At 49.6% G+C, this 25,562-nt stretch overlaps 1 protein-coding gene across 1 annotated transcript in view; it reads right to left on the bottom strand.

Annotated features, from left to right (window-relative positions):
* Positions 1 to 3,715: 3,715 nt before the first annotated feature.
* The window catches only part of chchd3a (coiled-coil-helix-coiled-coil-helix domain containing 3a), a 66,863-nt gene continuing 45,016 nt past the window's right edge, over positions 3,716 to 25,562 (bottom strand). The window contains exons 7-9 of the mRNA XM_084483357.1: positions 20,537 to 20,607; positions 7,814 to 7,949; positions 3,716 to 4,369 (exon numbers count right to left, since the gene is read on the bottom strand). Coding sequence (XP_084339483.1) covers positions 4,097 to 4,369; positions 7,814 to 7,949; positions 20,537 to 20,607 — 480 coding nt within the window. The 3' untranslated portion in view covers positions 3,716 to 4,096. The remainder of the gene's footprint in view (positions 4,370 to 7,813; positions 7,950 to 20,536; positions 20,608 to 25,562) is intronic.

Here is a 25,562-nt window from a genome sequence, read left to right as displayed (position 1 = left end):
CAGAGCCCAGAGAACACACCATCTGCTCCCGATTACTGGAATGACATGGAGCACGCCCCTCTCTCTCTCTCTCTCTGGATCTCAGGTGTTGTTAAATTGTGAATTCCTTACTTTTGTATGCGATGTGTGTATGTGCGTGCATGAGAGAGAGATAGTGTGTGAGAGTGAGTGATAATGTGTGTATGTGTGTGTGGGGTAGCCAGGCGTATCACATCTCATTGGCAGGCTGGAAGCACAAATCACAAGCAGCAGAAACCCCCTGGCCCCCGCCCCCTCAGGCTACCATCTGACTGCAGTGTTAACATCAGGAGAGTGAAGTGAGTGAGTGAGTGAGAGAGAGAGAGTGAGAGAGAGAGATAAAGAGAGCGAAAGAGCATGAAGAAGGATAGAGACAGGTTTATAAAAGAGGAAAGAGAAGCGAGGATTATGAGACAGAGAGAGAGAAATGAAAGGATGAAAGAGGAAGAGACAGGACAAGAAGTGAGAGAAAGGGGAGAGAAAGAGAGTATGAACGACAGGGTGAGACACGGTGAGCAGGAGGGCAAAACGTAGGAACGCAATGTTAATCAATAGTGTTATAGCGGTGAGGGAGTGGTCAACAACCACACTGCCCCTGCACCTTGTAAATGTAAATGTGGAGAGTGGTCGGTAAAGAGGAGCGATTAATGAAAGAGACTGGTCACGCTGCTGGGACCAGTTACACCTGACACTAGATAAGGTCAAAGTTATTGTGGAGGTGGACACAGCTGGCATGGCGCTTGGTCCGGAGAGGAATATTAAATATAATAATAAAATAGCCATACAAGCGATATAGCTGCAGTTAAAGTTTAAACAGTAGGGCCATTTCAATGATTCAATGTGAACTTATGTTGACAGCAGATTATCTCTGTTATATATTATTCATTACCATAACGTTATATTGGCTAATTAAACCTATTCATTTTAGTCTGCAATAGATGTGCTCTGCAAACCTACAGACCCAGACTCTTCTATCATCAGTGTAGGCCTCTGGATGATTCACTGCAGTTCACAATATGTTGATGAAGGTCTGGGATGAGGGCCGGTTTTCTGAGTATTAGGTTTTAATTAAAACATTTAAGTGTTATGGCAATATTGTGAGTGTTCCTAAAACAAGCACATTCATAAATGAACGATATTCAACTCAGTCTAGCCATTACAAAGAAGTAGTACTTGTACAGTACTATTATTACTACTAACCCATATTTATGTATTCATTTCAGAATTGGCATAGCCTACTTATTCGTGTCTAATGGTGAGTGAAGCTGATGGTTTATTCGTCGAGCATATAAAAAATGCTTTTAAACTTAAATCACAAATGTCATAAAACATTCTGTACGTATTTATGTTTTGTGTTTCAACTTCAAACCCGGTCCCTGATACCTCCCTCTCCCACCGGTCAGCTGCGGGTCGATGAACAGGTTGAAATGTGTTGGAGAGAGACATGTCTTCACTCTACTCAACACATAGCAGCCAATTCAGGAAGAGGCGTGAACAAGACCATTGACCCCCCCCCCCCCCCCCCCCCCCCCCCCCCAGCAATCAGCCTCTGAGTAGGAGACACCGATGGAGCAACGAGGTTGGCTCCATCTGAACCAGTCAAGTCAAGTTTCTGGCAGGTAAAAAGGGTCTAAAGTACCAAGCAGCAAACAGCAAACTATTATAGGTAAATAGGTAATGATCCCATGATGTTGGCACTGCGGGGTGAGACAGGCAGACAGACAGGTAAGGGCTGGGATCAGGATGGCCTGTATGTGTGTGAGAAGGTTTGATGTCTTTTTATAGGTAATGATATTACAGAAGCTGAATTATTAACCTCTAATCGTTCCACTTGTCAACACAGTGTATTCCACCTGCACTCGCAAAACTGAAAGAGATTGGTGGGAGATTAGAAAATAATGGACATGCTCTAAGAGTATCAGAGGGAAAGGAAGTATAATTATTCTTTTTGTTCCATTTGGTCTGAAAGGAAATGAGGAAAAAGAAAAAAATGATGAAAAAACTGAACATGGCTATGTACATGGCTCGTCACGACAAACTGAAGCCTCCAGATGAAGACTCTCAAAGTGCTGGTCTGACGGAGGAGATATCGATCAGCACTCAAGCAGAACACGACAAATAAAAAAAAACACCAGTTAAAAGTACACCATTTTAAATGGACATTCCACTCGTTGACCTTAATGGTTGAGTGACGAGAAATAAGCCCCTAACAGGCTTTGCAGACTGAGTTTTCAAAAGACTGAAAGCTGTGATTACTAATCACCAGGGTATTAAGTTGATGGAGTAGAGAAGATGTCGTTAACAAGCGCTCATGCCCTTTCACCCAGGATTTCACCAGATTCATCTGCTTTGCCTGGCAATCTATAGGACTCGAAGAAGCCCTTGCTCAAAGGTCACTCTGCAATAGCGTGGATAGAACATGTTAACTGTCCAGCTAACAAGCTTCCACTGCTATGACTACTGTTACCCCGAGAGACACTTGTCTTCAGGTAAAAGGTTAACCCTATGTAGAACCAAACTCAATTATCCCTTCTCACTATTGCGCCACAGTCTGTCATCTTGTTATCAGCCGTACTGTGTGTTGATTCCGTTTTAGCCCTGGTTCACCGACGTTAGGTGTCAGGCTGAGGCAGAGACAGTCCGGCCACCTGCTGGGTTAGACTCCCAGACTCCCCCCCCTGGACCCCCAAGGTCAAACACCAAGAGGCCAGCTGACTGACAAGAGCGGATTAGTCACAATGAATCCATGGGTGCAAGCGCACACACACACACACACGTTTATCTTAGGATCTGCATAAAGATAACCTCGGTCTCCTCTCTCATCACCTGCCGCCTGAACAGAGAACCAGACCGTCCACTCAGCCCCTCAGTCATAGTGGGGAGTCAATACGTGTGCACACACACACAATGAATCAATGATGTAATTGCACGCACAAACATCTCTTGTAATTATTAGAAAAAGATGCCCTTGTTTAGCTTTACAAACAGACACACACCAGACAGCTACACAAGCCTGGTCGCACACACATCAGACAGCTACACACGCATGGTAACACACACACACCAGACAGCTACACACGCCTGGTCACATGCACACACACACACACACACACACCAGACAGCTACACACGCCTGGTCACATGCACGCACCGCACACACATACACACACACACACCAGACAGCTACACATGCCTTGTCACATGCATGCACACACACACCAGACAGCTACACAAGCTTGGTCACATGCACGCACACAATAGACGAGGGACACGCCTCCTCTCATAATTACAAAAAAGATGCGCTCATCCGACCTCGCAAAAACAGACAGAAGTGTAGACAGACAACAAACACCCAGTTTAAAACTACAGCTTTAAAAGTCTGTTGGGGAGAATGGTTATTTAACCAAATAAACTAAAAGCGTGGCAGTGTCTGGGCGTGATGTATCGAAGCAGACAGTGTTATTATAAAATACTTCAGGGAACACAAATAACTAGAAAGTAAAAGGGAAGAGGAAAATCAAAGTTCTGCATGATGGACACAGGGCCAGTAGGTTCTCTCAGTCTGGTGATAAGAAGCTCTCCATTCGGACACAACATGTGCAATACTTAGATGGAGTGGGCAGAAAACAACAATAATAACAATACAACACACAGACCGCTTAATATTCATATGGACAAAAGTTCAACGACAGTTCCTGCGTCATTTCTCTTTATTGGCTTTATGCAGACATTGACAGAAAGGGCTTTATATAGGAACACACTACTAGAGATTCATCATGAACCTAACATAAACACACAAACACCATGGATGCATGTTGGCGTGGGTGCTATGGCAACGGGAAAATAAACATGTGGAGCACAACAGGATGGAGGTTGGAAGAGACCGCACTTGGATTACAAATACACGTGTTTTTGTAAACGTTTTTTTTTTCTCATCGGCGGGGGAACGTCCTGGGTGGGTCCTGAGGGGAGCTGGTGGCAGTGTGGTTCTACGACGCGGTTCTCCTCCGCCTTGTTCCTCGGTCTCCATGCGTTCTCCAGAGCGGGGGACACCGTCTGGCCCCCGTCACTCCAGCGTTTCATGCCAGTGGTCTGACTGTGAGGGAGACAGACACACGGGGGGGGGGGGGGGGGGGGGTTAAGGGGTGAAGGGGGAGGACAGGACTCCGTGGGAGGAGAACGGTTCTCTGCTGGTGGGTTCCGGTGAGGTCAGGTGGTCTGCTGGGTGTGTGTGTCTGGGTTCTGACGCCGTCCGCTTCCCGCTCCACAGGGGAGCGGGAGGCCCTCTCTCTGGTCAGTTCCGTCCGGTGGCTCGCTGTCCTCCGCTCTACCCCGCCGGTCCTCGACTTGTTCTGCAGACGGACGAGAGGGGGGAGGGAGGGACAGAGAGAGGGGGGGGGGGGACGGGGACGGGGAGGGAGGGTAAAGGATTACGTGGGAGTGGGTGAGTGGCAGGATATCCTCTCCCGTAGCTCTCCACTTCCTGTCAGTAACCGTTTGGGCGCTGAAGGAGTGGCGGTCGGACTCCAGGACGGAGAGCAGAAGAAGAGGATAATAACAACCCTCCGGCATAGACGGAAGCTCAGAGGGACAGAGTGACAGACAGGACCAGGCCGGTTCCAGAGGTGTGGATAATAACCTGAGGCTGACATGATCGGCTGTTCTGTCCATACCAACACAACCACCAATAACAATTACATCACACTGAATATTGGACAAAATCATCAGTTAGTCTGTCGATTGCAGAGTGAAATATGGGCTTCAGCCAGATACTGTGAATTAGACTGCTGCCTTAGTCGATATAATCAAAATAAAAGATACCCAATTCAAGTGTTGAAATATACATTGATGGCGTGCAAAATAAGTATAGTAATAAGTGAGACAATAAAAGTCGACTCGACTCAATAAAAGTCGACCCTAGCTCTGAAAGGTGTTTCCACAGATAAAGACTGAATGGTTCGTTACCAGGCAGCGCCGCCAAAGCAAACGGGAAAGAAGCACAAAAAAAAAGATGCATTTCAGCTCCCTCAAAAAGGCTGAACCACAAAGTCTAGCCGAGCGCCCGTGAGAGCAGAAGCTGAGGAGGAGAAGGGTACGGGTCACAGGAGAAAATATGAAGTGCAGAGGCAGATGGAGAGAGGAGGAGAGAGCGGGAGAGGGAGAGGCAGCCATGCGGCCAGCATATGAGATGGAGGCAGTGGATCAGCCTCCATGATAAACTCTATTCATGAGGGGGTAGAGGAGCGATACACACAGAGCGAGAGCGCGAGCGTGCGAGAGAGAGAGAGAGAGAGAGAGAGAGAGAGAGAGAGAGAGAGAGAGAGAGAGAGAGAGAGAGAGAGAGAGAGAGAGAGAAGAGAGAGAGAGAGAGAGATGAGAGAGAGAGAGAGAGAGAGAGAGGAGAAGGAAAAAACTGAAATTTATCCGTCCTTTCCTTTCAGCGGTTCCTATTGTCCGAGTGCTATCGGAGCCACTTTGTGTTAAATGCATTGGTCATGTGACCCGGTGCTGTGATGGAGGGGGCCGCGATGGAGACAAGATAGAGTCCAAGGAGAGAGCAGAGGCGTAAATGAAGCCTGGGAGGAGAGCAGTGAGCTTTAGTGCAGAGTCCCCCTGCCGCCCCCTTACAAAAGAGTCAAAAAACAATAAATTGAGAGGTTATAGAGGTCTATTTGTGTGTGTGTGTGTGTGTGTGTACTGTAGTACTTTGAAAGAGCTTATCTGTGTTCTGCAGGTCATGAGGGAGGGACGAGAGAGGAGAAGGGAACATATTTTAAAGGAAATCAAACCTTAAAACAACATTTTAGTTGAAAAGCGATTATGTGCTGTGGATTGATCCTGACCGATGTACACATGGCCTCCAGACCCCTCTCGGGGTCAGGTCACCGTATCCCCCAGTTATGCGCAGAGAGGTGCTGGCTAGAGGCGGCGGCCATGCTATCTGAAGCCACGACCCCTTGGAGGTCAAGTCAGGTCATGTGACACCTGCCACACTGCTGGGTTGTGATAAAGCGGCAGGGTAAACAGAGAGCCGCGGCGGCCGCTCTGCTCCTTCAGGGGCGCCTATTGACTCAGAGCAGCGGCGGCGATAAGAGATGAACAGGGTGGAGGGGGTGAGCACCGTCAGAATAAAGAGAGGATTAGCATATTGTCTTTTAACAAGATCATGAAAGCGCGTGAATTGCAAAAGCGCTTGATGAATCCCGACGAAGCCATCTTATAATCGGGGAGATGCATACATAAAAAACAGACACAAAAAAAAAAAAAACAGACAGACACATAAGTGCAACATCGGTTTTTCCTTGAAGGGATGAATAAAACATAAAGGCATTTATAGGACACATATCTTTGAGATTCTGCCCACATTGACTTTTAAAATGCAATAATAATGCCTGAGTAGGCAAGCAAAGCATACCTGCCCCTCGGCCGGCAAAACAATGCAATTGTGGAAAAACATATCCAATAGAAAATCCCTATGAATGTTAATGCAGCCTCTGTAGGGCATTGCATGTTGTGTATATTGCATCCTATAAGGGGGGGGGGGTAAATGTGTAGCCTGGAAGACATTACTATTACCATATACCACGGAGAAACATTTAAGAGGAGGGACATGGAAACGGAGACAGAGAAAAAAAGACAGAGCGACCAAGAGAGAGAGAGAGAGAGAGAGCGAGAGCGAGAGAGAAAGAGAGAGAGTTTAATTCTTTAATTTTTGAACTGCTTTGGCAATGGGAAGGTTACTTTCCATTCCAATGAAGCTCTTCTAAATTCATTTGAATTGCCATGGATTTGAGAGAGAGACACAGAAAGGACCCAGAGAGAGAGAGAGAGAGAGAGATGGAGCGTGTGCGAGGGCACGCCAGAGATGAAGGGAGAGGAGGGCACTGGTATCCAAACGGAAGATACTGGAACCGTTTTTGAGCATTGAGATGCACGCAGCAACACACGCAGCGGCCCAGACCACCAGGCGGACGCAGAGCCAGCAGGACTTACGGAGACGGACCTGGAGGTGGCCGGATGCAGCCGCCGCTCAGCCAATGAGAAACTGTGCGTGTGCGTGTGCGTCTGTCTGCGTGCGTGCGTGTGTGTGTCTGTGTGTTGGTGTGGGTGTGTGCGTGCGTGCGTGCGTCTGCGTGCCTGTGTGTGTGTGTGTGTGTGGTACGATGGCCGGGCCATAAGGATGTCTGAATAAGGAAGTAAGGAAGTGTTCTAGTGGGGAGACATTGGGACCATGTTGGCTGAGGCCACGGACCACACGGGGTTCTACTGGGAGCAGTGGACTACAGCCACGGTGGGACCCCTCTACTGGGAGCAGTGGACTACAGCCACGGTGGGACCCCTCTACTGGGCCCCTCTACTGGGAGCAGTGGACTACAGCGATGGTGGGACCCCTCTACTGGGAGCAGTGGACTACAGCCACGGTGGGACCCCTCTACTGGGAGCAGTGGACTACAGCCACGGTGGGACCCCTCTACTGGGACCCCTCTACTGGGAGCAGTGGACTACAGCCACGGTGGGACCCCTCTACTGGGAGCAGTGGACTACAGCCACGGTGGGACCCCTCTACTGGGACCCCTCTACTGGGAGCAATGGACTACAGCGACGGTGGGACCCCTCTACTGGGAGCAGCACACTGACACTCACTGGTCCGTGGCCATCAAAGTGCACGTTACGGATCCTTGTTCGTTTGGACGGGGAAACAAGATTGCAACATTACTTGGAGTTTGGTTAAATGGGTTTCACATTTTCTTCCAGTAAAAGTGGACGCAGACAGACAGACAGACAGACAGACAGACCTGCTTGGAGCCGTCGACACACTCCAGGTAGCGGGCGGCGATGCTGGAGCACTGCAGGGTCCTGCCGGCGTTCTCCTGGTAGCACTTCATGATTTGACCCTGGAGGTCAACGCACACGGGGAAGGTCTCGTAGCGCCTGGACGGGGGGACGAGAGGAAGGACAGACAAGGTGAGGAAGGGGAAGGAGCTGCCAGGAGGATAAAGAGGTGGCTGGTCTGTTGGAGAGGAAACCATCCCGTGGAAGGAGAGAATACGAGCTGTGAGGACGGAGCGTCTCCATGACGACAAACCCACTTCTTCAAAATAACACATTTTACTAAATATACACAATGTTGTTAATGAATAAATACATAAATACATCTATTTTTTAAGACGATCAGGGCAGGCAGGTCGGCAAAACTAAAAGTTGATTTAATGTCGCATTTAGAGAACGTTAAAGCAGTGTTGCGGAGTGGATATTTACCGCTTTGTAGAAATGATAAAACAAGTTCATTACCGTCCAGGACGGCTCCGGTCATAAAATCAGTGCCCCACTTTGCTTTGCATCCCCATCACTATTTCAAACCTCTGAAACAGAGCCCTGCGAACAGGTGCTCGCTGAAGGTCAGTACGCCCTGGGGCCAGCCCCCCAAAACGCAGACGGGCCATACAGAGGGACTGGGACGGCACTGACAACTCAACTCCCTGCGTGGACAGTTCAGAACGACTGTCCCTTGAATCGTCCGTACTTCAGCCAGATATGGCCCATCTATTGACACGACACGAGATGTCAGTCGGAGACTAACGTCGGCAGTTGACGACAGACGTATTCCCCTCACTATATCCTCCTCAAACAATGGGGCGGGGGTCCGGGCCGACCCACTGTAATGAAAGTGCTGACACCACAGTTCACCTGATGGCCAAGGCAATCAAGCCTCCTGATGAATCAGAGCCACGACAACCTTCTGAAAGACTATTGATTATTCCACTCAGTGCTAGTAGATCAATATCGATTCACAATGTCTCCCTCAACAATACACCCACGCAGGTTAGCTGTCACCTTGGGGTGTCCTAAGTGGCTATTACAGTCCAACAGCGTCCGTCCAGGCGCTGCGTACCCCGTGCATGCTAATACGCCCTAGCGACGTGACACACTGTGCTAGCCCCCCGCACTGAACTATATCACACACCGCGGGGCCGACAACGCCTCGACTAGCGCCTGCTACTGGCGCCTGCTGGTAGCGCCTGCTATTCGCGCTGCTATTAGCGCCTGCTACTAGTGCTGCTATTCGCGCCTGCTACTAGCGCCTACTACTAGCGCTGCTACTAGCACCTGCTACTAGCGCCTGCTACTAGTGCCGCTGTTAGCGCTGCTATTAGTGCCTGCTACTAGCGCTGCTATGAGCGCTTATTAGTGCCTGCTACTAGCGCTGCTATTAGCGCTGCTATTAGCACCTTCTACTAGCGCTGCTATTAGCACCTTCTACTAGCGCTGCTAGTAGAAGTGCCTGCCACTGGCATTCCGATTGATGGAGTAAGCAGCTAGGCTAGGAGCCACTGCTGTGTTTCATCAGGGGAGGGGCTTCAGGTGTGGATTCTGGAGAACAAGCACATTTTCGCCTTCATCAGCAAGTAGTTTAATTTATTAATTTTCCAGCAGGGCTCATTTGCGCCGTGCTGAATGCCTTTGCAGCTCTTTTAATACACACCATAAAGTCTATATGATGACACCTGCACATGCTAGCCCTATTATGCTAATGGACGTGTCATTGTTGGGTCCACACCACTGGTCAGGACACACTGAGCAACGTGTGTGTGTGTGTGTGTGTGTGTGTGTGTGTGTGTGTGTGTGTGTGTGTGTGTGTGTGTGTGTGTGTGTGTGTGTGTGTGTGTGTGTGTGTGTGTGTGTGTGTGTGTGTGTGTGTGTGTTTTGCTCTTGTAAGCAGCTCTAACCTCCCCAGGGATATGTTGGGTGCAGCTGAGCCACTCTCGACCCAATCACATGTTTGATTTGCCCCCCCGGAGTGAAAACCCCCGCCTCTGCTGGATCTGAAGCCAAGGCTTGGGTAGCATGGGTCATTACCCAGGGTGCAATGCAGCAGGAAGCTGGCGCCTGCGCCACTTGGCCATATGTGTTTGTGTCATCACATGGTTTTTATTCTCTCCTTAAACAGAGGAGACTCAAGCCTTCAAGAAGAAAACTATCACTGAGAGACTTAGAGTGGGCAGTGGACTAAACCAAATAGAGAGGCCTCCTTCACTGTGAGGGTCTGTGGCCAGCTCAATGGGCTGTTCTTTACCTCTCTCTCTCTCTCTCTCTAGGGTTAGGGTCTGTGGCCGTCAACAACGGTCTCTCTCTCTCTCGTCAAATTGTCAAAAAAAGGATTGTACAATAATATTCAAACCCGTCTTGAAACTAAATGATCCATTAGGAGGCTTTACATGTTGCCGCTGAATAGTTTAACTATATAGTCTAACCCAGTGCATCGGTCCTGAATACCAACGAAAACACAGGAAAAACTAGGAAAACCACACAATCCCAACTAGAGACCTGATATGTTCTATCTAACCATAGCCTTAACCCCTGAACCTAACCTTAGCCTTAACCCCTGAACCTAACCTTAGCCTTAACCCCTGAACCTAGCCTTAACCTTAACCTTAACCCCTCCCCCTGTTGCAGGTCTTGTGTTCTCATGTTGTGATTATGTGCTTATGTGCTGAGGTGTTTTTTTCCTGTTCCCACACTGTACTCCCCCTAGGAGTATAGTCTGGGGGTTGCCTCTCCTCATGTCTTGCTGTACTTTTCTCTTACCCTGTCTACCGGTCCTGTCTACCCCATGTGTGTTGTGTATATATGTTGGACTGGTCGATGGCCCAATTTCGTTGTGCATGTACTTGTACTTGTACAGTGACAGGGGTTATTATCAATAAAGGTTTGTTCATCATCATCATCATCATCAACCCCTGAACCTAACCTTAACCTAACCTTAGCCCCTGAACCTAACCTTAGCCTTAACCCCTGAACCTAACCTTAGCCTTAGCCCCTGAACCTAACCTTAGCCCCTGAACCTAACCTTAGCCTTAACCCCTGAACCTAACCTTAACCTAACCTTAACCCCTGAACCTAACCTTAGCCCCTGAACCTAACCTTAGCCCCTGAACCTAACCTTAGCCTTAACCCCTGAACCTAACCTTAACCTAACCTTAACCCCTGAACCTAACCTTAGCCCCTGAACCTAACCTTAACCTAACCTTAGCCCTAACCCTGGACCAGGTGAAGCGCCACCCACTTTACACTGCAGTGGGCACCGATGGAGATATCCGGTGTCCATGAAGGACCATCACTCTGCGTGGGCGTCCTGGACGAGGACCACGTCACTGGGCGGAGGGCTGTAGCCCCGCCCATCTCTCCCATGGACATCCAGTGCTCATTGGCTCTCAGCGCCGCAGGGTGTGTCTGGACGGAGGGGGAGGAGGGAGTGGGGGAGCCGCACACGCCCGCTAATTACTTTGTTAAGCACCGGCGTTAATGCCAGGTGCATCCTGCTGATAAACAACCGCCATGTTTATCACCGCTAATGGCCTCCGAGAGAGAGAGAGAGAGAGAGAGAGAGAGAGAGAGAGAGAGAGAGAGAGAGAGAGAGAGAGAGAGAGAGAGAGAGAGAGAGAGAGAGAGAGAGACTATAAGGAACATCATTGATTTGGGGAGTTAAAGGAAGGCCAGAGATGGAGGCAGTGAGTGAGAGAGCCTCTTTGTAATGGAAAGAGGAATGAGGCAGAGAGGGGCGGTAGAGGTAGAGGGGCGGTAGAGGTAGAGGGGTGAGTGAATGAGGCAGTAAGAAGAGGAAGCGCGAGGAAGACGATGAGAATAAAGAATGGTGAAAGGGGGGGGGGGACAGTAGAGGGGGAGAATGGGAGGGGTAGCTCTGATTGCATTGTATTTCCTAGCCCTCGCTGGCCGGGGGTCCGTCCCTCAGTGGAGCCGGGGCCCCCTGCCGTGGCCCGCTGCTGTGGCCCGCTGCCCGGGGCGGCGTTAATCCAAGGAGGGCTAACACCATGGCGAGTCTCTAGTGCCACCGCACGCTGAGCCCTCCACCGCCGCCTCCGCCCTCAACCCTCCACCGGAGAGACCACCTCCAGCTCCCTGCCACAAACACTGTCCTCCCCTCCCCCTCCATGAGGCTTACATCCCCACACGGCTATCAGGCGTGGTTTACCGCGGCCTCAGGCGCCCAACAGACAGCCAATGGGAGCGGAGGCGTGGAGCCTCACACACTCCCCCATGGCCCTGCACCACAGCGGGGAGAGTTGATGGGATGACAGGGAGCCTGTGCGTTATTAGTGCGAGGTGCACAGAATCCCAGAGCGGAAGTGGAACAGGGATGTTCTAGTGGCAGTCGGACGAAGACACTCAGTATTTTGAAATGAACGGCAGCTCACCAGGCCTGTATGTGTACACACACACGTTTTCCTGATGATTGAGTATGGAGGGGCATGCTCTGGTTGGTTGTAAAGGTTTGTGAGGTCGTTGTTGTGTTTAATTGGCATCAGGTAAGGTAGCACTAATTGCTGTTTGATTTTCCCCAGCCCTCGTATTGCTGCGGCTGCCACACACACACACACACACACACACACACACACACACACACACACACACACACACACACACACACACACACACACACACACACACACACACACACACACACACACACACACACACACACACACACACACACTAAATAAAGATGAACCCATGGGAAACACAGAACCCAGAACAACAGCTCCACACTAGCCTCTATCAGCTCTGCAGTGTCTCCTGCCCCAGAGGATCATGGGATATTTAATACAACTCTCCAGAGGCGACGGAATGGACACATCTGGCCACTTGTGTGGTGTGTTGGTGTGTGCGTGTGTGTGTGTATTGGTGTGTGTGTGTGTGTGTGTGTGTGTGTGTGTGTGTGTGTGTGTGTATTGCCACATGGACAGACAGAACAAACATCCGAAACCAAAAAAATGGCAGTAGTAGTATCGAGGGGGGGCTGGCTTTTCGTACCATCTGAAGCATTAAAAGGTCTCAATACACAACCCCCCCTTTCATTACCCCCCCACCTTTCATTACCCCTCCCCCTTTTCATTAGCCCTCCCCCCATCCATTTCCTTCGGCCCCGCTCCTCTCCTTCCATTTCTTTCCATCGTCTTCTCTCCCCAGTGTGGAGACGCACAGACCTGGTACGGGGATGGGGGGGGGGGGAGGTTGGAGATGGGAGGGAGGGCCCCTTACAGAGGTATTTATATGTATCTATGGCAGAGATCCGGGAGCAGCTTCAGAAATCACACAGTGAGGGGAGAAAGAGAGAGAGAGAGAGGTAGGAAAGGGAGACAGCGTAAGAGAGAAAAGGTGAAAATGGAGATCAAGGAGGAGAGAGAGCTTAACCACACAGGAGAGAGCGAGGGAGAGAGCCTCAAAAGAGGGCGAGAGAGAGATAGGAGATGCTTCATGCGCCACCGTCTCAAGGTAATGGTGGCGCATGTGTGGACACACACACACACACACACACACACACACACACACACACACACACACACACACACACACACACACACACACACACACACACACACACACACACACACACGGAGAAAAGGGAGAGAAGAACAGAGAGAGAGGAGAGAGAGCGAGGAGAGAGAGTGAGGAGAGGCAGCGAGGAGAGAGAGGAGAGAGCGTTCCGCCCTTCCTGACGACAGCCTCACAGGGGACAGCTTAAGACGGGACAGAGGGGAACATGTCCCGTTGAATGTCATAAAGCAGAACGCATTCCCCCACCCACACTCCTCCAACACCCTCTTCCTCCGCTGTCCGTCTTCACACTCAACCACCAGTCCTGGATCTGCTCTTATGTCCCCTACCCTCACTTCTCTTCCTCCCCCGCCAACCTCCCTCTGTCCTGACTACCACCATACCCCCCTGTGGAGGGCAGCAGATCAGACAGATCAGACGCCGGCGTGACAACATGCGGTCTATACACAAAATTTTTGATGCATATTTGGTGCAATTGTCTTTGGTGCACTAAAGACAATTTATCTGCTTCTAGATGTATTGACCTGGACCAATAGGGAGCCTTGAGGGCACAGGGGGCACCCAGAGCTAGAACGACACCCATACATCTTCCCCTGTGAGAGGAGAAGACGAACAGCAACCACAAAACTAAAGAAACTCCCATCTGGCAAACTGTATATTCATCCATCTCAATTCCAGTTTAAATATTGCTTTGCAAGACAAAGCAACACACACACACACACACACACACACACACACACACACACACACACACACACACACACACACACACACACACACACACACACACACACACACACACACACACACACACACAGTATGGATTACCCCGCTGTGCAACAAATTGAGTTGTCCGATCGGCAGGTTGTCTATTTGTCATCATTTGGTTCCACTTTGGGGTTAATCGGGTTAAGGGGGATGGCACTACGTACATATCCCCCCCCCCCCTCTGCTCCGCTGCCTCTCACTCTCTCAGAGAGATCTCATGTTCCAGCCTGGCTAGGACTGGGTGTCAGAACAAATACATATAAATGATCCAGTTAAGGAGAAAAATGACATGCGCTTCGACAACACCCTGCTTTAATAGGCGGGACCCAGAGTGACCCGCGCTGGAATCCATCAGCCCGTAGAACAGACGGGGGAGAGGGACAGACGTTAACAACACCAGCGAGATAAGAAGAGACCCAGTGAAAGACCCCGCCGGGGTAGATGGATCCACTAATCCTGGGAGACAAAAAGGAGGAAAAGAAAGACGGAAAGAAGGAGGGGAAAAAGAGAAAGAAAGAAAGATCGAGAGATGGAGAGAGAGGGAGCGATCCGAATTCAAACAAAGAATGACATCATTTGGGGACAAAGAGGGATTAGGAAGTCTTTGTGCCGAGTTTGGAGGCGTTCACAGGCCGGGTGGACGGACGGCCGGACAGACAGACAAGATGATGAAAATACAAATGTAAACCATATCCATTACTCTAAAGCTTCTACAACCATTTGGACAGCCACGCTACTATGTACCGCTTTGAAAGACAGGAAGACTAGTGTATTAAATAACAGTCCCTACATCTCCATCCGTCTCTCTCGCCCTTCCTTCCTCTTTCTCTTGCTGTATACTATTTAATTACGACCAAATAAAAGCCTAACTTATAACACAATATAAGAAAATGGTAAGAGCTCTAAGTGTTCTTCCCAGCCTTTTTATGATACTTTGAAGGCACCCATTTTACCACTAAGAGCCTGTGCATCGGTTTGTGGCTGCATGTTCGTGTCTGTGTATGTGTTTATGTGCGTGTGTGTGTGTGTGGACACACGCACACACAGAAACAAGTGTCCCTGAGTCACACGGAACACTTTATTTTTTGTACTTTCCTGTGCAGCCCCGGAGTGGCTGTTAGGCCCATGTGAGAGCTCTAAATGGGTTATTGACTTGTGGCCGCAGTGCCCTCGGCTGCGGGCGTCCCTGGGTCCGGGTTGCCTAGCTACGGCCCTCCTGCTCACCCTCACCCTGCCTCGGGGGGGGGGGGGGGGTCCGCCCGATGCTCTCCCTCAAGTTCAGAAGGAGGATGAAGAGGACGAGGAGGGAGGAAGAAGAGGAAGAGGATGAAGAGGACAAGGAGGGAGAAAGAAGAGGAGGATGAAGAGGAAGGGGAGGAGGAGGATGAAGATGATAAGCAAGAGGAAATGTAGGGAGAGGAGGAGCAGGAGGAAGAGCAGAAGGAGGAGAAGTGGGGAGGAGGACGATGAGCAAGGAGGAGTAAGAAGACAAAGAAGAGGAGAGAATGAGGGAGAATAAGGGAGAGGATGAGGAAGAGGAGCGTCATCACAAGGCCATTATATGTTATAGTAGGGTACTTTAGAGCATGAATGGGAAAAGCCCCATGTTGTCCCCCTGCATTAGCATCAGTGGCTAACCGCGTGCAGGTGGATCAATAGAGTGAATAGGCCACTATTCATATAGCGCTTTTATAGACGCAGCGGCAACTCACAATGGAATTACTCTAGAGTGGATGACGGACCACCAGCCAGGGTAGCAGCCTCTGCTCGGAGGGGCAGGGCTGGGAGTGGCAGCCCTTCCAGCTGCGACCTCCAGCCTGCCCTCCTCCGGCCCCCCGGGGAGTGTCTGAGGACGCCGTTTGTTTGTCAGTGCTCGCTAATGGAGACGAATGCATGTTAACAAGTGAGTGCGGCGGACAGAGGGGAGGCGTGATGAACAAAGACGGAGAAGGTGCCTTTCTCCATGTGTCAGGGGGAGCAGGATGTGTTGGAGCGTTGAGTGGGGCCCTTTAGAAGGTAGCCCAGGGGCCACCTGTTACATCCAACAGACTACCTTCAAACTGTCTTATGGCACGCTGCAGTGATCCTTACTGTGTGTTTGTGTGCATGCGTCTGAGCGCATGAATGGGTGTGTAAAGAAACTGATGCTTCGGTCTTATGATCATTAAATGATAAAAATAATTATTAATTCCAAAGATAAAACGAGTGCACCGATTAATGAGACATTAGAGGCATTAACATTTGACCCCCATCACATCTTCCAACCACACACACACACACACACACACACACACACACACACACACACACACACACACACACACACACACACACACACACACACACACACACACACACACACACACACACACACACACACACACACACACACACACACTTGAGAGGATGATAGCGGAGGCATGTGGACAACAGAGGCAGATGGGAGAGCACCCTTCAGCAGATCACCGTGTCCCGGTTCCTGTTTGCTCTCTGCAGCTCCCGTCCTGCACAGGGCGGTCCGGAGGCCAGCGGAAAGGTTACGCTGACAGCCAGCTTAGCACCGCTCAGCTTCCTCCTCTCCTCTTACATAATCTCCTGCCTATCAGCCCCCCTCCACCACCACCTCCTCCTCCACCCGTCAGCCTAGACGTGGGGACGTCTGACTCTGAAGGCCCACTGGGTTATGGCGGCCTTTAGAAGACTACGCTCAGATGGCTGCGCGGGCAGACATCATGCATACACACACACACGCAGAGGCATGCATGTATACCTGTGCACTTAAAGGATTTCACACACACACACACACACACACACACACACACACACACACACACACACACACACACACACACACACACACACACACACACACACACACACACACACACACACACACACACACACACGAGAGAGCCAGAGTGCATAATAATAAAGGTCATGCGTTTGGGGGCTGGACAGTGTGATACAACACCTCAATAGGGGGATAAAGAAGCAGTTGCGGGCAGCGCTGCATATGAATCAGCTGCATACAGAGATAGCCCCGCTGTCCGGCGGGCCCGCCACGGGGAGTCTTATCTGAGCACAAGGTGTCACACGCAGGATGAATATAAGCCCGGCTGGCCGCCTCGTGTGACCCACGCCCGTGTATCTGCGCTCTCTGTGATGGCGCTATCGGCTGGCGCGGTGTTCAGCCGCATGTATAAAGGGAAGTGGACCAAGGTTACAGGCCTTGAATAATGGCTTCAGAAGGGGGCCACGAATCCATCATCTCCATCGGTGCCCGGTTCCGGTGCGTCACAGGGTGCAGGAAAGGCAAATATATGTTTACAATGAATGTACACAAAGGATTACGAGGATATCAGTATGCACTGGTATGCACTCAGCTAAACAAAGTAGCATAAAGAAAAGTTAAATTACAAAGACTAATGTAGAAATACACTCATGCACTCGGATACGTGAGTGCATGAGGGAGGGTCCAGGGAAGTATGTGTGATGTGGTGCGCGTGTGCTGCCGTGTCGGCTACATGGAGGGAAACGAGGTCAGAGCGACGCGGTGCTGCGTCCCGGCTCTGAGCGTTCCATCATTCTCCGGAAGAACACCGGTCGGGAACGCTAGGGGAGGAGACGGCACTGTGGAGCTGCAACGCACACATGCAAACATGGCCCACTACACCACACACACACACACATACACGGCATCTACACACACCAGTTTATATGAAGCAGGCATGAAGCAGGCACTAGTGTCATGTTCTCATATGCTGCTGGAGGCCAAGCTAATCAGGATGAATCTAAAGACAAATGTAAAATTTTTATTCCAATTGCCGATCAAAAGCGCACAAAACCGCCAGCCCCCCGTACCGTACCAAACCGTTCAGTGACCGTTTCACCGCTAACACACCGCCGATACACTCACAGGCAAATATACATAGACACCAATGGGCATCTACACACACACACACACACACACAGGCAACTACACTCCCACACATTGTGTGCACACACATGTGTGGCGACCATGAGTTAAATGAAAAAGGTGTGAGGGAAAAAAAGAGTTGTAGAATACAACATTGTAGAATACAACCCGAGGAGAGCTACCTGTAAAGTAAAGGTCACATGTCTACCCTGGAAATTGGTCTTCAGGAATTCAAGATCCTCGTTTGAAAACAGCAGGAAAAACATTCACACACACAGAGAAACAACCGGATAAGACGAACATTCTGGGAAACCTACCACTTACATCAATATCCACATTTATTCAGTCATATAGTGATAGTATTATTATTGTGATTTAATACAATCTTATTCAGATGAGATATTTATATATAAAATGGGAATATCAGACTCATAGGAACACCCATACCCAACTATGAGTGGCAACGGCCTCATATGCCAGGCTCGCTCGTTCATTAAGGCGTCTCATCGCTGGGCTGCGATCAAAACGTCACCTAATCACCTCTTACTCACGCCGTACTCATCAGCCCTAAGCGGAGCGTAACCACCTCTCCATTTCATTAGTGCCCGACTTGAACTCAGACGCCGCAGAAAATCAAGACCTAATGAATAAAATAAGACGTCTCCTGATGTATTTTCACTAAGCGCTGGCTGGGGCATTATCATATCAAACTGCCCCCCCCCCCCCCCCCAGGCTCTGTCCCTCTCCTTGCCCCCCCCCCTCTCTCTCTGGAGGGCATTTCAATTTGGAGGGGAAAATCAAAAGGCGACGAGACAAACTAACTCGTCTTATTATTATTCAACTGCACGCGATAACATCTAATCTCTGATAGCTTTCTGTCATAGAGGGGAGGCGAGGGAGAGAGAGAACAAATGAGAGAGAGCATGCGGGGGGGAGAGAACGAGAGCGAGAGAAGAGGGTGACTGAGCACAGCAAATATCTACAGGGAGGGGGCAGGGGGGCACATTTTAGACGGTCCATTCAAAAAAAAAAAAAAAAAAATTTAAATACACATACACACACGCACACACAGTACAACAGCATTCAGCTAGAGGGGAATTTCTTCTCTGCATGTGAACATTAATGTCACGTGCACTTACACTCCCTCCAAACACGGGAGAGCACCAAACACACTCAATGAAACTGAATCACCGTTATTCAGATCCCACACTCTGCCCAGCTCCTGTAACACCAGACCGTACTGCAATTTTATTAGCGCACGCAGACACACACAGACACACACATACGCACGCAGACGCACGCAGACACACACATACGCACGCACACACACGCAGACGCACGCATACGCATGCAGACACACACACATACACACGCAGACACAAGCAGACCCACGCATACGCACAGACACGGCATCCCTGACCCTTCTAATCCATTCACCAGCAGGGTAATGCATCTCCCCTAATCCAATCAACCAATCGCAGCTCACCGTACAGGGCTCGACGTCATATGACTAACCGGCACATTAGCCCGCCATTCGCTAGCAGTTAGTGCTGTTGTGCTACACTAATGCCATTCCACAATATTTCTTCCCCTCTCTTTCCTTTAATGCGATTTGGGACGTCTCCGTTCTGGCCGCCTCGAACTCGCGCCCAACCCCGCTGGGCCAGGGCTAATCAGTTTCCAGCATTTCTGAGGGAGACAATGATCCCGGCGTTAGCGCGGGCTAATGACAAGCTAACGCGATTAGCCTAGCCCCCGGGAGGAGGGCCCAGAGCGCGGGGGCAGCCTGCGGGCTCCTCATCCACCCATAACGCCGCCACGCCTAATGGGCTCTCGTTAAGAAGACGAACCACGGAGTCTACGGCGTCTTCTTTAGTTATGGGCCCGGTGCTAATGCGCTCCTACACTTATGACGGCTTATTCCCGTAATGTAGCACCCTCGGTTAATACACCACGGCACGTCTCCACTACGGTAGGCATCTTTACCGGATAAATGCACTTTTATAATATGTGGTCACTCAAAACACTTTACAATGACACATTGTCGCATTCACCCGTTCATACACACATTCACACACCGACGGCAGGGGCCCCTACGACAATGAGCTGGGGTGCCAGACAGCACAGCGCTGAGGGCCCCATTGAGGCGCCACTAGGGGTCTCTGCTGGGTATGACGCGTGCGTTAAGTCGATAAAGCGGTATGGGGTTTCCGTTCCCACCGGAGGCCGTGCACTCTCCATGTACTTTATATGTTATCGGATTTAAGCTGAGAAGATGGTCCACTCTGGTTGGAGGTGCAGTGTTTCACTGGGGAAGGGAGTGAGTTCAGAGGGGCAACACCGGAGTTCAGAGGCTGGTCAGGACCGAGGATTTAGAATCAAAGGGTTCAGGGAAACCCCCGGCTCGGACAGAGACTCGTTGGAGTCAGATATTGCGGGTCCAACACGATACATGTATTTCCATTCCGTTTGGACCGACCTGAATTTGCCGTTGACCTGGTCTGCGGCCTTGTGGTAGTTCTCCGTGGTGACCTTGTAGAACTGGGCACTCTGTAGATGAAAAGAGAGAGACAGAGAGAAACTGAGTGAGCGAGGAAGTGAACCAGGGGGGGATCCAGTGCGAGGAACACAATGGAAAAGCCCCCGTCCCTCCCACACTGCGATGGCGACCTCAGAGACACGTCTCCGTGTACCACCGGCTTATTTATGTCTGACTTGAAGCCACTTTCTGTTGAAAGCCTTGGGAGACGTGAAGCGTTGTTCCTCTGGAAGACAGTGTGTGTGTGTGTGTGTGTGTGCGCGCGTGTGTGCGTGCGTGTGTGTGTGTGTTAACAGTGGTACCACACCTACGCCATCAGTCCCTGCCTTCCCCAGCCACAATAAAACTTTATGGAGAGGGAGATTGAGTTCACAGATCTTATTCTCTGCGGAGGGGGGGGGGTGTTCATTTCCGAGATGGGCGTTGGGCTGTCAAAGGGAGGAGAGAGGCGGGGATTAACTTAGTGTGGGATTTAAGTGGCGCGTCTTGCGTGGGCGGTAAATGCGTCTAAGTGGCGCTGTGTGGGAGGGCCGTGTGGGTAAAAAATAAATGAAAACCCCTGCATCAAACCAGATTTATGACAACCGTGAAACGGTCTAGACGCACGCTTTAAGGCGGACCCGTTTCCCTGGGACTCGCGGTGATGCGGGTATTCTCTGCTGTAAAGGCATTTTGTTGATGATGTTTGTCGTACGTGGACCGGTTGTGTGTGTGCCCATGTGTGCGTGTGTAAACAGAAATCCCGGGAGGGGCGAGTCAACAACTCCCACCCCAGCGGTTGAGCCCCTACCCCCCTTGCCACCCCCACCACTCCACCTCAATGCCTCGTCCAACACGGTCGTATAATAAACACAGCGCCTCTCAGTGCTGTAAGGAGCCCCCCCCCCCCTCAGTAGTCCTGCCCTGATGTGATGGATGGCGAAAAGTGATAAAGGTGTGAGATATAACTCTAGGGAGTGGTGGTGTGTGGAGGAAGGCTTAATGCAGCGGAGTTAAGGTCTGCTCTGGTAGGTCATGTCATACTGTGGATTGTATGACCGTGCATGGTCTGGCCATTTTCTGGCTTTTCGGTGTTCAACGGAAACACAATAAGCTCATATTGAGCAATAGGTATATTATTATTATTATTATTATTATAATATATCATGTTGAGCTAATATGGTTTAATCTAATATGTTACTTATTCTTTAGCCCACAGTGGTTGATGGTTAGGTGGTTAAACTCAGAGATAAAAGGACGCTGATTGCTCTTGGGCACCCTACAGGTCCCCCCCCCACCCCCCCTCCCCCCCTCAAATTGAAAACGCGTCTACTGGTCCGCAAATAATTTCCAGCAGCGCAGCGGCAAACTGTTAAGTAAAGCTACGTCGATAGCGATACACTTCAGGTCTGATCAATCCGGGGGCCGCTCTGTCCTCTCAGGCCCCGGCCCCCGGCCGCTAAGAGGGACATTCATCATGGTTCTGGAGCGATCAATAGGAATGAACAGGAGCTGCCAGGGACATCCATACTCTGGGTTATAGAGGTGGAGGAGGATGGGACACGACAGCGCTGATGGAGCCGACCCGCTGCCTTCAGGGGGCGGCAGGGGGGGCTGCGGGGGTGTGGGGTTGTAGGGGTGTGGGGGCAGGGAGGCAGGGGGGGTTGGGGGGGTGTTGGGGCAGGGAGGCAGGGGGGGTGTAGAGGCAGGGAGGCAGTGTGTGGGGAGACAATAATGTGAGGTGTTGGGTTTGACTTGTTTAAAGTTGGGCTGGTGTAGCCCTCTTTACATAATAATGGCTGTTCTAATACCGAGTAGAAATATCGGTTTAATAAAACAGATCTGGCAAAATGTTATTAAAGACAAAACGTAGAACTTACTTAATATATATACACTAATATAAAGTTTACTTCATATGGAGTGCGTAGTGCGGTTTGAGTACGATTTTCGATGTAGACGGAAAATACAAAACTTAAGTTTAGAACAAACAACTCGCAGGAAAGTCAATTTCTTACGGACTGCATATATTGTTTGAGAAGCCCTCTCTCCATATCTGACCTAATGTGTTTTCAATGTCAACAAACAGAAGTCCAGAACAACAAATAACTCAGAAACTCCATAGACTACAAAAAGTATATTTCTGAGGGTTAGTTGGGTGACGGCAAGTGTACTCCTCGAGATTTAGCCATTAAGAGCGAGCGAGAGCAGCAGAGAGAGAGATGCAGAGAGAGTAAGTGAGCGATGGAGTGAGATAGAGAGAGAGAGAGAGAGAGGGAATTGAAGCCGTAGTATCTGTTTGGAATACTAAGTGTGAAGTAATAATACCTCCCGAAATGGCACTGCTGGCACTAATCATGGCTCTAATTCGCCCGGGAGCACAAAAGGCCATGTGTGACAGTGATTGCACGACCAGTAAGTGTACACACAACACACACACACAAACTTAAAGGACTGCTAATAAAAAATGGAGCACTTGCATTTACCCAGAATCACCCTCAAAAACACGATCACAACTACCAGCAATCCCGCTAGCATGGACCAGACTAGTGAGGTAACATTAAACACACACTTTATGTGTCATTTGCATGACTGTGTTGGTGTGTAACAAATGAGTTGTGATGCCCACTGCCTTCAGACCCGGATGCTGAACAAGTGGCCCTGCTCTCCCATTAGCGCGCACAGACAGACAGACAGACAGACAGACAGACAGACAGACAGACAGACAGAGAGAGAGAGACCACACTCCCAAAAAAAAATCTATTTATGGGGGGTAAACGGTGTTCACAATATGTGAACAACAAACGTCCCTTGATCAGCACTAAGTGGTCACTACTTGGGGGAGGGGGGGGTTACTGAATGGGTCCTTAATACGATAATCAACAGAGGGGACAACAAACACAGTCTAACACCATGAATCTCTGACACACACACACACACGTCATCTCCAGAATGTACAACACATACTGATGACTACTATGAATCATCCTCACTCACACATTCAAATAATATCAAAAAATACCAACTTGAAATCCATGAATCCCACACAATAAACACAAATGATCCACAGAGGGTACAACAAATACTAATACTATTGAACACCATGAATATAACTATACATACAAACTAAAGGCGGTTACACACCAAGACGGCCCGATCGTCGCCAGAAAATGGAGTCGGGCTATTAATCTCACAGAGTGTGAAATACACACCTAGACGACTACAGACGACGGCGTACGTTCTGCGCGAGATGTAATGTCTCCAAAACAGCAGGTGGCGCTAATCTGTATTGTGGTCCAAAAAAGAACGAAAACCGGAAATACCAGGACCTCTCTCAGCAACTGCGAACAGCGACGGTCTATCCTCCATCATGCTGATAGATTGTTTATCGATTTTGTCGGTCCACATGGTCAAAGAATTCAATATGAACTATCAAAACGATGCCAAACAATGCGTTGAGAGAGTGTGTCGCCATTGTCTGCGCTTTCACAGTTTGTATGTTTACCATCCTTACTTTCGGACTTCACTGATTCGCTAGTCAAGGGCTAGCCCTCCACCAATCAGATTGATGAAGACTGAACGACTGTAGTGGCCGATTACACATAGTGAATCGGCTGAAAAGAATACCGACAACCTTATCGACGGCCGACCTCACCGTACACACCAAAGAGGCTAATGTCACCAACCTCGCAAGACTCACCGACACCCGAATTTCGGCGAGTTGTGTGGCCGCCTTAAGGGTATCCATTCCAGAGCGGCCTGCTGTTGAACTGGATGTGGAGCAGAAAGCAGCAGTACAGCACGGGCGGGGGTGTCGTACAACATGGAAGTCATTAGAGCTAATGCACAGCCAGCCACGTCATCGCCATGCAGCCTCCCGCTGCAATCGGCCACTCAACAGTTTCCCTTTTTTTTTTTTGCAGTTTTGCTTTGCTTTTTTCCTTTATTTCTAATGAGATAGACTAATAATTTCTCTGGGCTTTTTACTTTTTCTCCGGCGCTGAGCAGCGAGTCGTTTCACCGGCAACATTACACCAGCAGTGAGCTGTATCAACGGCGGAGGCCATGAGGTCAGCCCCCACATAAAGACCTGAACACCGACTGCATGGACACTGTCCGCCATTTAAAAAAGGACTGGCCCCTGGTGTGAGCGCCCCCCCCCCCCCCCAGGAAGCAACTGTGTTTTTTCGTAGGCGGAATCCGGAAGAAGTCCCGCCCCAAGCGCTAGGATTGGACAGGCAGCCTGTGAGGCAAACTTGCATGCTGACTCCTAAACCTAACCGTAACCCTACCCCTAACCATAACCCTATCAGAGAAATACGTTTGACTAACATTAGTTTAATATACATTACAATTTAAGGTACCTACCCTGCGGTAACGTCACAGATTTTAGCCTTTGTGGATTTGATCAGGGATTTAAACCAACGTGATTGGATAATCTCTGTCTATCCCCTCATTAATATTCATGATTCTTCCGGATTCCACCTACGAAAAACACATTCACCCCCAGGAAGGAGCAACCAGGAAGTGGTCAGTTAGGGGATGTGATCTGCTCTGTTGCTATGTCAACAAAAAAGAAAAACTGCTCACTAAGTAGATGTTATATGCAATATCTGCATAATATAATTAGCATTTACCTGTGTGCGTGTGTGTGTGTATAGAGCACACAACAATAAATCCAGACAATCCGTCATGTTCATAAAGATAAGAGGAAAGAGCAGAGTTAAAGCTAGGGTACGCAATATATTTTTAGAAGCTTTTGTTGTCATATTTTTTTTAATTCTCTATAAATTGACGATAATTATTAATCTTATATTTTAATTATTTTAAACAGTAGTTGTGTCTGTCCCAGGCCTGTAATAAGCCTGTCAAATCAAATCATACCTATCTGTTTGCCTACCTCTGTCTGTCTGTCTACCGACCTGTGTCTACCTACCTGTGTCTACCTACCTACCTGCCTGCCTGCCTGTCTTCTTTGTCTGTCTGTCTA

This window comes from Micromesistius poutassou (genome assembly GCF_964030765.1).
Source record: "Micromesistius poutassou genome assembly, chromosome: 18".
NCBI classification, from domain to species: Eukaryota; Metazoa; Chordata; class Actinopteri; order Gadiformes; family Gadidae; genus Micromesistius; species Micromesistius poutassou.
Note: the sequence above shows the minus strand (reverse complement) of the source record. Positions and strands in the feature narration are given on the sequence as shown.